This window comes from Manihot esculenta, chromosome 15 (assembly GCF_001659605.2).
Source record: "Manihot esculenta cultivar AM560-2 chromosome 15, M.esculenta_v8, whole genome shotgun sequence".
Lineage (NCBI taxonomy): Eukaryota > Viridiplantae > Streptophyta > Magnoliopsida > Malpighiales > Euphorbiaceae > Manihot > Manihot esculenta.
The window spans coordinates 8,200,680-8,215,000 of NC_035175.2; the positions used below are offsets into that span (position 1 = coordinate 8,200,680).

The following is a 14,321-nucleotide window of genomic DNA, read 5'->3' on the forward strand; positions in this document are numbered from 1 at the left end:
TCATTCTCGTTAATGGTTAACTTAACTTCTCACTTCTATACGAGATCTATTAACTTCAGATGATGTGCAGAAAACGCAGATCAGAAGATTGCATGCACTTTTAACCATCAAAGAATCTGCCTCAAATATTCCCAAAAATATTGAAGCGAGACGTAGGCTAGAGTTTTTCACAAATTCCCTTTTTATGGATATGCCTGAGGCAAGGCCAGTCCGAGAAATGCTTTCTTTCAGGTTATATATTTTAGTGGATTTGATTGTTTTCTGAGAGAGAAATATGTAAGTGCAATATGTTTACTTTTCTAATCCATTTTTTTGCTTTCATATTCAGTGTGTTTACACCATACTATTCGGAAATTGTTCTTTATAGCATGGCTGAACTTCAAAAGAAAAATGAGGATGGAATATCAATCTTGTTTTATCTCCAGAAAATATTTCCAGGTATTTTCTGGCTGGTGGTTTATGTATGCCTTTGTGTGTGTCTAACGGTGCAGTCTACTGGATTTTATTAATATTGTTTAATTGTTTGCTATAATTGTTAGCTTCCTCACATGATAAACTGCATGATCTTTTCTAGCTTGGAATGATATTGGGAGGTTGCCTGGTTGGAATAAGGTTTTCTGTATCTCTTGTTTCATTTTTATCATCTTTAGCCCTGATATGAGCTGTGGTGGATAGGTACATCTGTATAATTATCTATTGACTATAGGCAGTATATCTTCTAATTTGCTTTTCTACTATCCTATAATAATGTCATTTGATGCTGAAGCACAGTTTTGCTATTTGCTCTTTCATTGGGATCGACCTCCTGCTAACATGAATTGTATTCATTGGCTGCCTCCTTGTGGTCTGAACATAATTTTGATTCTACTTCAGATGAGTGGAAGAACTTTCTTGCTCGAATTGGCCGCAATGAAAATGCTTTAGATACAGAACTCTTTGATAGTCCTAATGATATCCTTGAACTTCGGTTTTGGGCCTCTTACAGGGGACAAACGTTGGCGAGAACAGGTAACTTTGCTCTCTCTCTCTTTCTCTCTCTCATCTAGGTATATTTATGAGAAGGTGATTCTTCTATTTTCCCTTTTTAATATCCTTGGCACTACAAACTTTTTATTTGGACATTCCTTTTTTTAAAAGAAAAAAAATACTGCAGTTCTTTTTTTTTTTTAATAATGTTGCTAGCTTATACAATTAGAAACAAAAGAAATAATTAAATTCATATTAATATTGTTTGCTGATGCAATGAACTGTTGCTTGTTTCCAATTTTATCAAGTTGTTTCCGATTTTGTTATGTTCACAAATTCTTTTACTTTCCAGTATCCATTCTTCTGTTCTAATTTTTATTCTTCAACGACTTAGCCTGATATCTTTAGTATTTCGGTCTTGTTGCTTCTTTATGCCTAGATATTTATTAAAGGTTCAAGGTATACTAAGTTGCAAAGTGGTCTTGGAGTCTAGGTGCAAGGGCATGCGCTACGAAAAAGAAAATTTGATAGAAAAGCATCTTTATATCCAAGAAGCATAGGACCTAAATAACATATTATTTCTTTTCTTTAGACATGCGTGGCATATAATCAAGAAATATATTACTTAAAATAGCATGTTAATGTCTTTTTGAAAAAGAATTAAACAAGCAATACCATACTACTATAATGAATTACTCGTGTGGTGTTGTTAGTGGTATTTGAAAACATAGCCTTGAAAGGCTCAAGGCGCACTAAGGTGCAAAGGAGGTTTGGAGTCTAGGTGCAAGGCTCACAGAAAAGAATTCAGGTAATTTAAAGCTACGTGCAATAAAATGAAGTACTAAACATCAAATCTAAAGCTAAATATAATAATGTGAAGTACCAAATATCAAATACTAATAGTTAAAACATTAATAAAAAGTTCATAAGTTAAAAATAAAGCCAAATTTCTCCATCACACAATAAAACCAACTACTCTTCAGTCTTCACATTTATCATTTACAATCACAAATTCAAACTCAAATACTACATTATAATCTTTATTTGCTAGCTAAAGTAGCTATCTATATTCACAATTCACATTTATAATCACAAATTTTTATAATGCTAGTGCTACTTTCACAACCACAATTTATGGATAATTAACATAAAGTAAAAAAGAAAAAAGAAAAAAAAAAAAAAAGAAACATTAATGTACAGAAGCAGCAGGTTGGTGGAAAATGATGGAACTATGGAAGAGCAGCCATCAGCAAAATGAACATAAAAAAGGGCAGCAGCATTCCTGCAGCATAGGAGGAAGGAAAAAAAGAGAAAGAGAAGGGAGAAAAAGAGAAAAAAAAGGAGAATGATAAACTAAAAAAAGAGAACAAGAATAATTTACCTGGTATGTTGAGATTCTTGAAGATTAATTTTTTCTTCTTTTTTCTTCCTCTCCTTTATTTTTTTTTTTTTTCTCTTTTTCTTTCTCTCCTATGGCTGTTGCTTGCTGCTGTGATGTCTTAAGAGTTTTTAAGTCTAGGGCAAATTTAGAGCTGTTTCTATACATGGCGCCTTAAAGGGCGCACCTTGCCCGTGCCTTGCGCCTGGCACCTGGCTCGCCTAGGCACGTTGCCCGCCTGGCGCCACCCCAGGAGCTAGGGCTGGCGCCTGGTGCGCCTTGCACCTCAGGCACGCCTTTCACAACAGTGTTTGAAAAGGATAAGTTCAAATAAACTAGAAATAGATGAGTACAAAAAAGCAGTTAAGATGAGAACAATAATGACAGAATATTGAAAACAATATATGAAAAGAGAGATTAAAAGCAACTGGTTATCACTGTTCAATAGTGATACAAAGTCCAAGAACTACTTAGTTATCAACATTGGACTACAGTAGATTGGCGAATTTCAAGTCAAGAAGGTTTTAATATCAAATGGAAGTACTTACCAGAAGTGGAAATAAAAGTTTCTTCCTAGAGCCTTGAGCCTGGAACAAGATCGCGCCTAGGCGCTTAAGGCCTTAGGGTTGGAGCCTAGTGAGCATTGAGCCCAATGCGCGCCTTTAACAACTATGCCAATTGGTTTTGGCCCAAAAAATCGAAACAAACCAATTGATTCCTTTATGTTGGTTTGGTTTCCATTAATATTTTAATTTTTGCAGTGCAGTTCAGTTAATCCTGTCAGAAACCAAAAATAACCGAATTGGACTGATTTTTTCTTGTGCTACACCATTTCATCCTCCTATATATACTCAATTCCCAACTTATCTGAGACTTTCGCCACCTCATGACTTCATCCTTTATTTTCTGCTTATCAGGGATGATTCCTTTCTCCTCTTCTCCTTTTTCCAGTTCTTTCTTCCTCTTGTAAGACAATGATGCCGTTTGGATGATGGGTTTCAGATGGACATTGCTGCCTCTTTCCTTCTTGCATGTTCCCCTTGAGGTTCAAGATCATCAGTATTTATACTGTGGTCGTGCTTATGTCCTCTTCTGTCGATATTGCCCTCGTGTTTTCTTCCTTGTGCTGTGGTCTATTGTGAATCTGCACTGTCATCTGTATATCCTCCTTTTTTGTATTGTGCTTGTGTCGCCTTTTAGAGTGTTGGCTGTTTACATTGATTCTCTGTGATTCTGTGTTTTTTTGGTTTTGATTGGTTTGGGTTTGGACTTTGACGTTTGAATTTTGGGAGATGGCATCATCTCTGCCTCAAAACTGAAAGTTCTGAACTGAGGTTTGGTTTGATTGGTTCTTCAATTCGGTTTGGTTTTTTTTTTTTTTTTGTGATTTTGGTTCTTCAGTTTTTCAAATTCAGTTCTGTTTGGAATCGAACCGGCTGCATACGCAGCCCTATTTCTGCCTACATGTGGTTGGTGTTTTCATGCTGTGTTTGTGTGTTGGCAATTTCATACTGCTATATAGTAGCATTTTATACTTTGTAATTTTCCATTTCAAAAAATCTTACACTTGTTGGAAATATACGTGTAAAGACCATTATTGATTTGAATATCCATGTAATCGAGTCTTATGGTTTCTTGTGATGCTCTAATCTTGTTGAATTGTGGTTTAATAGAGGTATATTGTCGGAGGATGCTTTTTATTTTGTTGCATCAACTTATAATACTTGACTTTGTCATTGTTTCTCTTTGGTTACATGAAAAAAGTATGGCTTGTAGGATGATCAGATCAATTGATCATCTTGAATTCCTCTGGGTTTCTGTCAGAATGATGCTTTTTATTTCCGCTGATGTTTTGCTGCGGTGTTCATGTATGTTTATACGAAATGTCTGATATTCTCTAATTATTTCTTTATGTTTCTAGTTCGTGGCATGATGTACTACAGAAAAGCTCTTATGCTTCAAAGTTACTTGGAAAGAGCAACTGCTGGAGGTTAGGTTTTCTATTTTCGCTGTTATGTCTCTTTGCAATGGGTTTTCTGTAATCTCAGTATACCTGGAAATATCAGATATGGAAGCTGCAATTTCAAGTAATGATGCAACTGATACTGGGGGTTTTGAATTGTCTCCTGAGGCACGAGCTCAGGCTGATCTGAAGTTTACATATGTGGTTACATGTCAAATATATGGAAAACAGAAAGAGGACCAAAAACCTGAGGCAGCTGATATTGCATTACTCATGCAAAGGTGAGTGAGTTGAAACACTCCCCCCCCCCCCCCCCTCCTTCCTGCTCTGCTCTCTCTTCACTTTCCTTTTTGAGGAAGCAAAAAAAGAAAAACAAGGTTTTCTTTTGAAACCCTGATTTTTATATTCCGAATCTCTTTGTAGCTAAATGTTTTGTTATGCTGTATTATTCATTCACTTATATTGTCAGAAACGAAGCTCTTCGTGTTGCTTTTATTGATGAAGTCGAAACTCTGAAGGATGGTAAGGTACAGAGAGAATTCTACTCGAAGCTTGTGAAGGCTGATATCAATGGAAAAGACAAGGTCACTTCTTTTTAGTCTATTGTGTATTTTAAGCTATTGGCTTTGGTAGAAGTGTGATTTTCTAAGAAATCTTTTGGGAAAAAAATATTTTTAAGTAGTGATTATTTATTCAAGAAAGTTATGAGGTTACATGTTTTGGAATGGGGATATATAGACTATGAACGATTAAAGTAACTCTTCTACTGTGATGACTCTTTTTTATTTATTGTCATTTTCTGTCCATTCAAAAGTTTACCACTTTACAAATAAGTCCAAATTTTAAGTATTTGTTCTACTGTGATGAATCATTTTTTTTCAACCCTTTGGCAAATTAGTTATGGTTTGCTATTGCATTGGGAATAGTTAACGCGATTTACTGTCTCTATAGCTCCTTCTCTCTCTATTATGTCAAGCTAATTTTCTGACGATATAGCATTGGTATTCTTTCTGCGTTTCAATTTATGTTTGGCAACTTGTGAATCTCTTGTTTATTTATTTTCTACTTTGCAGGAAATTTACTCCATAAAGTTGCCTGGAAACCCAAAACTTGGAGAAGGAAAACCTGAGAATCAAAACCATGCAATTATATTTACTCGTGGAAATGCGATTCAGACAATTGATATGAATCAGGTAGTGATTGCTCCTTTTAGCCATCAGCATGATCTTCTTTGGCCATTATCGAGCGCGCGCACACACTAAAAATTTCATTTGATATCTTATATTGTTGAAATTGGAATATTTTTTTGTGGAAAGTAATTTTCTAATGTATATTATAATGGAGATTACAACATATTTACATACAAAAAAATACCTAAGAAAGGAAGTGAATCCCTTTGTCAAGCCTAATATTAAGCCTAATGAATTTGTACGTATTTACTTTCTATCACTCTCCTCAAATTGAAGCATGGATGTTAATCATACTCAACTTGTTGCATGTGTAATCCACTCGGGTCCCATTTAGAGTTTTAGTGATGATATCCTCTAATTATTCTCCATTCTTGTTATACCATGTTGAAATATTTTGTTGGACCTTTTCACAAAGTGGTAGTTGATCTCAATATGTTTGGTCCTTTTATGGAATATTGGTAGAGCGTATATGGATAGATGCTTGATCACCACACTGCAACTTAGTGAACACCAAACCCTTGAAACCAAAACCAACTTCTTCTAACACTTGACGCACTCACAAGATTGCAAATAGGGCTTGTGTCATAACTTAATATTCAGATTCAGCACTAGATTGGGATATCATATTTTGCTTTTTATTTCTCCATGAGACCAGATTATCCCCTACAATAACACAATATTCAGAGGTTGACCTCCTATCAACTTTTAAACTTCCCAGTTAGCATCAGGAAAAAAACTTTTCAATGTTCGAGTGCCCATGATTACTATAAAGGAGGTCACGCCCTGAGCTCTTTTTCAGAAACAAAGGATCTGCCTCATCAGTGTTGTTAAGGCGCCAATAAGGCAGTGGGGGTGCCAGGCGAGGCAAGGTGAGGTGACCCTTCCTCATCTTGCTCGCTCAGGCAAGCCTCTTCCCTTGAGGTGAGCCTTTCAGGGAAGGAAGGCGAGGGCCTAACGTGTACCTTTTTGTTTTTTTTAATGTTTTAAGTTTTAAATGGTGAAAAAATAAAAATCAGAACAAAAGGAGGAGGTGGAGAAGAGGAGGAGAAGGAAGAAGGTGGTCACATTAAACATGTGGTTTTAACTTTTAATAATATTTAAATGTTACTTTTTCTCCTTGATGAAAATAAAATATGAATAATGATATTAGTAATATCTAATAAACAATATTTATTTATTTGTAAATAATGTTTATTTATAGAAAATTAATATTAATTTTTTTAGTTATATTTATATATTTTATTTTTTATTATGTAGATTATATTATTATTCTATATTCTATACTATAATTATATTCTATATTTATATTTTATATCAAATAATTTTATTACTTATTATGTAAATTATTCTATTATATTACTATATGATATAGTATATTATAATTTACATAATTTAGAAATTTATCTATTATTTCATTATTAGTTAATATTATCATTTAATTATTTATATATTATTTATACTTATAATAATTAAACTGTAATAATTATAAATTTTATTTATATATATTAAGAAATTAATATTAATCTATTCATTATATAGATATAATTTATCACCCACTATATTTTATATATTTTAATCTAACTAACGGAATTAATATTTAGTTGATTAAAATATACAAACTATAGTTGATGATACATTTTATGTATATTTACATGTATATTTAAATGTGTCAATATTTTTTTGACTGTCGCCTTTTTCGAAAAAGGCCTCACCTCTCGCCTAAGGCGATAAAGTCTTTTATCGCTTTAGTGTCATCAGTCGGCTTGATAACACTGATTTGAAGACTATAAAAATATGTGAATAATTTATTCCAGTAAAATATTAAACTATTTGGCCAGCTGAGACTTGATCTAAATAAACATATAAATAATACTCATGAAGGGCTAGAAAATATTATATTGTATCCCAATAAACCCAATATGACATCTAGTTCTAAGTTTATTCATGTGCATATGTTGCAAAGTGGATGATATCGTTGTTGTCTGTCTGAAAATCCCAATCTTATGTCCGTGAAAAAAAATATATTTCTGGATAACTACTATAACTTTTTACGAGTAAACAACCCCTTCATATGTGTCATAGAATGATTCGTTTGTGTACACTAAGGCACACAACTAAATCATATGTAGCGTATCCTATTCTTTGGCTTGGTGATTCGCATATTAAGGTTGCTTTTTGTTGCTGAAGTGAGGCTAATCTGAAGTCATTATATGGACTGTTCTTTAATTGTTTTTAATACATCAAATTAGAAGAACAAAAGTTAGAACAATTTTTGTTGCTGAAGTGAGGCTAATCTGAAGTCATTATATGGACTGTTCTTTAATTTTTTTAATACATAAAATTAGAAGAACAAAAGTTAGATCCTTTGTTCTTGGATTTTGACTCACTGTTGAGTGGAGTAGGATTATGAATGCAGCTACCTAGTTATTTTTGGTTTCTTGTCTTTCACCCTTTAGTATGAGTGTTTTAGTGTTTAGTGTTGGCGCGGGCAAACTATTTTGGTAGCTGATTGTTCTCATGTTCTTATTTTCAACTGTAGGATAATTATTTTGAGGAAGCCTTGAAGATGAGAAATCTTCTAGAAGAATTCCATCGTGATCATGGTATTCATCCTCCAACAATTCTTGGTGTTAGAGAACATGTTTTTACTGGAAGGTACGTTTCTCAATACATGTATTTCGGCTGAATATATACTTGCACCCCTATAGTAATTGGAATTATTCTATTTAACACTTAGAACTAAAATTGTAACCTATTCAACACTTGGTCATATAAAAATCATAATAATTAAACACATATTAGTTATATTATTGATAATTTATTGAAAAAAAAAAGTAAAAACTTGATCACACATATTGTTGACTGCATGATAAATTTTGCTGATTGTGCTTTGAATTTTTGTAAATTGACAAAGTTAGACGACAATAATTTTATCATTTTATGAAAATTTAAAGCCAATCAACAAAATTTAGAGTACAATTAGCTACAAATTGATTCAATTTCTGGCTCTTTTTGACAAGTCAACAATAATATGTTTAACTAGTGTTTAATTATTTTGATTTTTGTGAGTTTTGGTGTTCATTAGGTTATATTTTTATTTCAGGTGTTTAACTGGTTAATGTGAAATAGAATGGGGTCTAAATATGTATTTGGGCCATGTATTTCTCTTTAGAATCTTTACTTTGAGTATGTTGTGACATTGTCATATTCATGTGCAGTGTCTCTTCTTTAGCCTCCTTCATGTCAAATCAGGAAACTAGCTTTGTCACTCTTGGTCAGCGTGTTTTGGCTAATCCATTGAAGTAAGCTCAGGCATCACATCACATTAAAGATCAGATTAATTGATAGCTTCATGTCATAATTAAAGATCAGATTAATTGATGTGACTACATGCATCACATCTGCAGAGTTCGTATGCATTATGGCCATCCTGATGTCTTTGATAGAGTCTTCCACATAACACGGGGTGGTATCAGCAAGGCTTCTCGAGTTATCAATATTAGTGAAGACATTTATGCAGGCATGATTACTTGCTTAACAGAGAACTCTTTTTTTTTCTTTTCTTTTGCATGATTGGTTGTTTTTCAACTATGATCGATCTCAAATCCATATGTATGAAATCAAATAAAATTATTATACATCAGTAACAAGTGAATATGTAATCTGTACCCCCCAAGGGTTTGGCTGCCTCCTCCCTAACAGACGAACCCAATAACCCAGATCTTCCTTTTCAACTAGGGTATACATGTTTCAGATTGCGCTGTTCAAGGGCATCTGCTTAACTGAAGCAACAGACAGCTGGTGGTGGCAGCAACAGTGATGGCGAAGGTGGTACCAATGGTGGGGGAAGGGGTGTTGCATTTGTAAAATACTTTCAAAATAAATTCCATGGATCATATCTAAGATTTTGTAAACTATATATTTTGTTCATTAAATGGCTCAAAAAAAAAATAGGGGATAAAACACTCATTAAATTCATATAGTTTTTTCTCCAATGAAAAATAAGAAATAAAAGAAAAACCCTAAAAGAGAACTACAGCACCTTTTTTTACAGAACATTTAATGCCATCTTTGATTACTACTCAGTACCTAAACATGATTGATGTTTTCCACTTGGCTGTTGTTGCAGTACTTGTTTCCTCTCCTATCATACTGGTTATTTAGTTTAGGCTCTGTTTGATCCTTTGACTGCCTCATGATTCATAGTTTGATGTGTAGTCAAGGGTTGGAATAGGAGAACTGGTTCAAATTCTTAACTGGAAAATCAAATATATGGATTTCACATTTCAACCTTGTTCTGATGCACTATCTTCTGCAATTAATCATATAAGGTGGTTTAACCCCTGTTATATATATATATATATATGAAGGAAAATGAGCAATCTGTGTACGCTTGTCAATATGCAAGTTAGGATGCCATTTTATTAGTCTAAAATTGGTTGTAGCCTGTGTGTAAAAATTTGACACCTTAGTAGGCTGGTTTTGCATGAATTTGGCTCCTTACAAGGGTCCCCACTCCCCAGGATATTACAATCAGGTAGTTGGTTGTAATACTTGCTTCAGAAAATGGCATGTAAATATACAAGAGTCCTGAATATCATTTTTCTTTTCGTTGCTCATAAGGAGTACTTCTTGCTGTGTAAACTTAGAGGTTAAGATGGTTATGTGGACTATCCCAGATCAAGTACTGTTTATTAAGTAAGAAGATCACCATGACAGTTCACAGGAATTACAGAAAAGCTCTGTCGCACATTGACCAGTAACTTACCTCTATTCTGTAGAAACCAACAACTTGTGCATTACAGAATGTTGACTAAAGTGTTTCTAAGCTATATCATATCTTTTGACAGAAACATACGTAGCCTTGTTGCAAGTTGGCCAGCATATTTTTCAGTAGTAGACCTTTTTAATTGTTTATTTGTTAAATTACTTGAATGAATGATTGTAAACATTTGTAAACATTTTTATATATAAGGAGAACGTGCAATTAAAACTTTTATATTGCTTTAAAGGGATGTAGCATATTTTGCCCAAGTGATAAGAAAGGTTAAGATTTGTTATTACTTGATGAAATGTGTAGTAGGATTTTATTATTATTGTTCTTGATCTGTGTCCGAGTGATCTCTTAATATTGGGCTTACAAACATCTGTGTCTGAGTAGTCTGTGCTTAAGACTTTGTCCTCCTTATGTGCATTAATTTAAAGTGATTTTGGACTAAGGCGAATCTTATACCTTCTTTTCCCATTTTGAAGACTAGATGAGCTGGCTTTTTGTCTTATCATGTAGGGTTCAATTCAACTTTGCGCCAAGGGAATATCACTCATCATGAATATATTCAGGTACAATTTCTCATTCTATTTATGGTACACTTTTAGTGGATTCTAAAGTGAAATTTCTTATTCGAAATTACAGGTTGGCAAAGGACGAGATGTTGGTCTGAACCAGATTGCTTTGTTTGAAGGGAAGGTTGCTGGTGGCAATGGTGAGCAAGTTCTTAGTAGGGATGTGTATAGGCTCGGGCAGCTCTTTGATTTCTTCCGAATGATGTCTTTCTACTTTACTACTGTGGGATACTATTTTTGTACAATGGTATGTGACTTTTTTTTTATCTAGAAAATCAATGCTACTTATATTTGTTGATTAATTTAGGTTGAGGTTGGCTAGCTGTAGTACTTAATCTTATATAGAAAACATAAATACAACAAAACATGTTTAAGTTGCTGAAACGAGCATTTCTAATACTAATTAAATGACCGGGCAGTGGTTTATTTCATTTTTATGACAGATTTATTTGTCACAGTTGTCATATTTGTGTCATTAATGATTCGGTTAATTAGATGTGTCCTTCATGTGCCCTTGTTATGAGTATGGCTAATGTGGTGAGAGAACATAATGATTTTATATTCGTTCTAATATAGGTGTAGTGCCTGTGTCTCTATGTTCTGAGTAAATATGGCATAAAATATGAAGAATAAAATAAAGTGGGATAAAAGAATCATGATTAGAAACTGCATGATGCTTTTCGAACATTTCAGCACTTGTGTTTGTTTCTGACTGGTCGACTTTATTTTTATTTTTTATTTTTTGCAGTTAACGGTGCTGACTGTATACATCTTCCTCTATGGAAAGGCATATTTGGTGAGGATCTATTCATAACAGGCTCAAATACAGTTATCTTTTGGAGTATATGTGATGAATAATAACTTTTAATGATCATATCTACTGTCTGGGGTCTGCCACACTGCATTTACATGTTTTACGTGTTGAATTTCTAATCTCAGGATGTTGACATTTAGTCATCTCAGACTGACAATTTTCTTGTGTTTTCAGTTCAACCTTTCTTACTCCACATATAATATTATGTTTCACCATTTAACTGAATTTGTTTTCTTTGTTTCTCTTCCTGCTTTCCTTTACAAGTAGACTTCTGATGCATCTACCATTGCGTGCATGTGCAATGTGATCCAATCACTTTCTTGGGAACTCTAATTCCTTTTTGTTCAGGCACTATCTGGAGTTGGTGAACAAATTCAATTGAGATCTGATATATTGCAGAATGACGCCCTGAGTGCTGCTCTAAATGCACAGTTTCTCTTTCAAATTGGTATTTTTACTGCTGTGCCAATGATTTTGGGCTTTATCTTGGAGCAGGGTTTTCTGAGGGTAAGTGCACATCTTACCTGTATAATTTCCTTTTGTTTTTAAGTCCATGACATGAAATGATGAAATTGTAAATCTGCATGGTAATTGGTAAATGAATTAATACTTGAACTTTCAGGTGTAATTTGTGCCACATTTTGGCCTTTCTTCATTAGTTTGTACTTCATTTCACGCTATTAAAAAATGTGGGGTTACTAGAAATTAGTAGTGTGATGTTGGTTGCTAGAAGATAGTAGTATGACATTTTATTTTGCGTACAGACATCTTGTGAAAGTATTTTTCATCTGGCTTACATTTGTGTAATTGGTCCTTGTTCTGAATTCTAGGTGCATCCCTTTTTTAATTGTTTGCTAAATACTGCAGGCCGTTGTCAGTTTCATCACAATGCAGCTTCAGCTTTGTTCTGTCTTCTTCACATTTTCTTTGGGCACGAGAACACATTATTTTGGTCGAACCATTCTTCACGGTGGAGCAAGGGTACAGCTGCACTTTCCTGTTTAGTATTTGCTTTCCTGAACCTCTTGAATTGAAATGCACTAAAATAGTCATTCATCAACAGTACCAAGCCACTGGTAGGGGATTTGTGGTCCGCCATATTAAATTTTCTGAAAACTACAGACTCTACTCCCGCAGTCATTTTGTTAAAGGGTATCTCTCTCTCTCTCTCTCTCTCTCTCTCTCTCTCTCTCTCTCTATGCATGCACTTGCTCTTGAATAAGTATCTAATTTGTCCTCTTTCTTTCAGGCAAGAAGTTGTGCTTTTGCTGGTAGTATACCTTGCATATGGATATAATGAAGGGGGTGCACTATCTTATATTCTTCTTACTGTTAGCAGTTGGTATATGGCTCTTTCTTGGCTTTTTGCTCCCTATTTGTTTAATCCATCTGGATTTGAGTGGCAAAAGTAAGTGTGAGCTTCTTTCTTTCTTTGTTTCTCTCTGTGTCTAATTTGTGCTGCAATGTTGGGTAACTTTATTGATATACTTTTAGGGTAGTAGAGGACTTCAGAGATTGGACAAATTGGCTACTTTACAGAGGTGGAATAGGGGTTAAGGGAGAAGAAAGCTGGGAAGCTTGGTGGGATGAAGAACTGGTATTTTCTTTTCATATCTCTGATGTTTATATATATATATAAAACCATGATAAGCATGTAAAGTTGACATTTTGCCCCATTATTCTGTTCAACCTTGAGCGTAACGATGGGGGGGTGGTTGTCTTTGTATTCCTATATATCTAAAGTAATTTATGTTTATATATTCCAATTTGGTTTGAGAATCCCTTAATTTACAGTATTATATCATATGTCTTGGATCTTCCATTATAAATAGGGAACCTTGTGTATTGGGAGATAGAAAATACAATTAAATAAAGTTATAGCCCTTTGTGGTTTTTTGTCCATAGACGTAAGCTCTTGTAGCTGAAACACGTGGTACTTCTCCTGTTATTTCTCCTTTTTTCTTTTATTATTCTAACTTTAGTATAGCATTATAGGATTCTATTCATTAGGATACTGCTCATGTGCACTGTTGTATCACTTGGTGTGTTACATTGCATTCCAATTATTAGCTTCTCCATTTGGTGAACTTCTGAGAGTGTTTTTTTTAGGAACCGAGTATTTGAACATATCTTTTTGGAGCTCCCATATTCAAGCCTACTTGTAAATAAACCTTTACTGCTATTTAAGTCCTGCAAAAGTTTATCTATCATTATTTTACCTTGCTTCATGTTATTGATCCTAAAACATTGACAGGCACATATCCGGACTTTGAAAGGGAGGATACTGGAGACCATTTTGAGTCTAAGATTCTTTATTTTCCAGTATGGCATTGTATACAAGCTAGATCTACAAGGATCAAATACTTCATTATCGGTAACAGCTCTCTTTTAAAAGATAACTTTGCTGAATTTTTCATGAGACTTTATTGGACATTTTTTTTTTCAAGCTGCTTTTCTGGATTTCTCCTGTTCTGCATCTCTGTGAGTGTGCATGCATTATATTTTCCTGTGTATGTGCTGTATTGAAAAGAGAACTTCCATTTAACTTCTCTGTAGGTATATGGCTTCTCATGGATTGTTCTAGCTGTGCTTGTACTTCTTTTCAAGGTGCCATGATACAACCTCTGAAATCCCAGATATTGGTCTCTAATTATGTTCCTGGCTTTT

General features: G+C 34.0%; 1 protein-coding gene across 1 annotated transcript in view; it reads left to right on the forward strand.

The window, feature by feature from the left end:
• The window catches only part of LOC110602142 (callose synthase 9), a 46,355-nt gene that overhangs the window by 30,420 nt on the left and 1,614 nt on the right, over positions 1 to 14,321 (forward strand). Inside the window, exons 31-50 of the mRNA XM_021739573.2 lie at positions 71 to 231; positions 329 to 438; positions 874 to 1,008; positions 4,266 to 4,334; positions 4,411 to 4,588; positions 4,777 to 4,891; positions 5,381 to 5,500; positions 8,037 to 8,152; positions 8,716 to 8,799; positions 8,905 to 9,017; positions 10,785 to 10,837; positions 10,911 to 11,087; positions 11,589 to 11,636; positions 12,003 to 12,161; positions 12,522 to 12,635; positions 12,718 to 12,806; positions 12,904 to 13,062; positions 13,149 to 13,251; positions 13,909 to 14,028; positions 14,211 to 14,261. Of these exons, the coding sequence (XP_021595265.1) occupies positions 71 to 231; positions 329 to 438; positions 874 to 1,008; positions 4,266 to 4,334; positions 4,411 to 4,588; positions 4,777 to 4,891; positions 5,381 to 5,500; positions 8,037 to 8,152; positions 8,716 to 8,799; positions 8,905 to 9,017; positions 10,785 to 10,837; positions 10,911 to 11,087; positions 11,589 to 11,636; positions 12,003 to 12,161; positions 12,522 to 12,635; positions 12,718 to 12,806; positions 12,904 to 13,062; positions 13,149 to 13,251; positions 13,909 to 14,028; positions 14,211 to 14,261 (2,274 nt within the window). The remainder of the gene's footprint in view (positions 1 to 70; positions 232 to 328; positions 439 to 873; positions 1,009 to 4,265; positions 4,335 to 4,410; positions 4,589 to 4,776; positions 4,892 to 5,380; positions 5,501 to 8,036; positions 8,153 to 8,715; positions 8,800 to 8,904; positions 9,018 to 10,784; positions 10,838 to 10,910; positions 11,088 to 11,588; positions 11,637 to 12,002; positions 12,162 to 12,521; positions 12,636 to 12,717; positions 12,807 to 12,903; positions 13,063 to 13,148; positions 13,252 to 13,908; positions 14,029 to 14,210; positions 14,262 to 14,321) is intronic.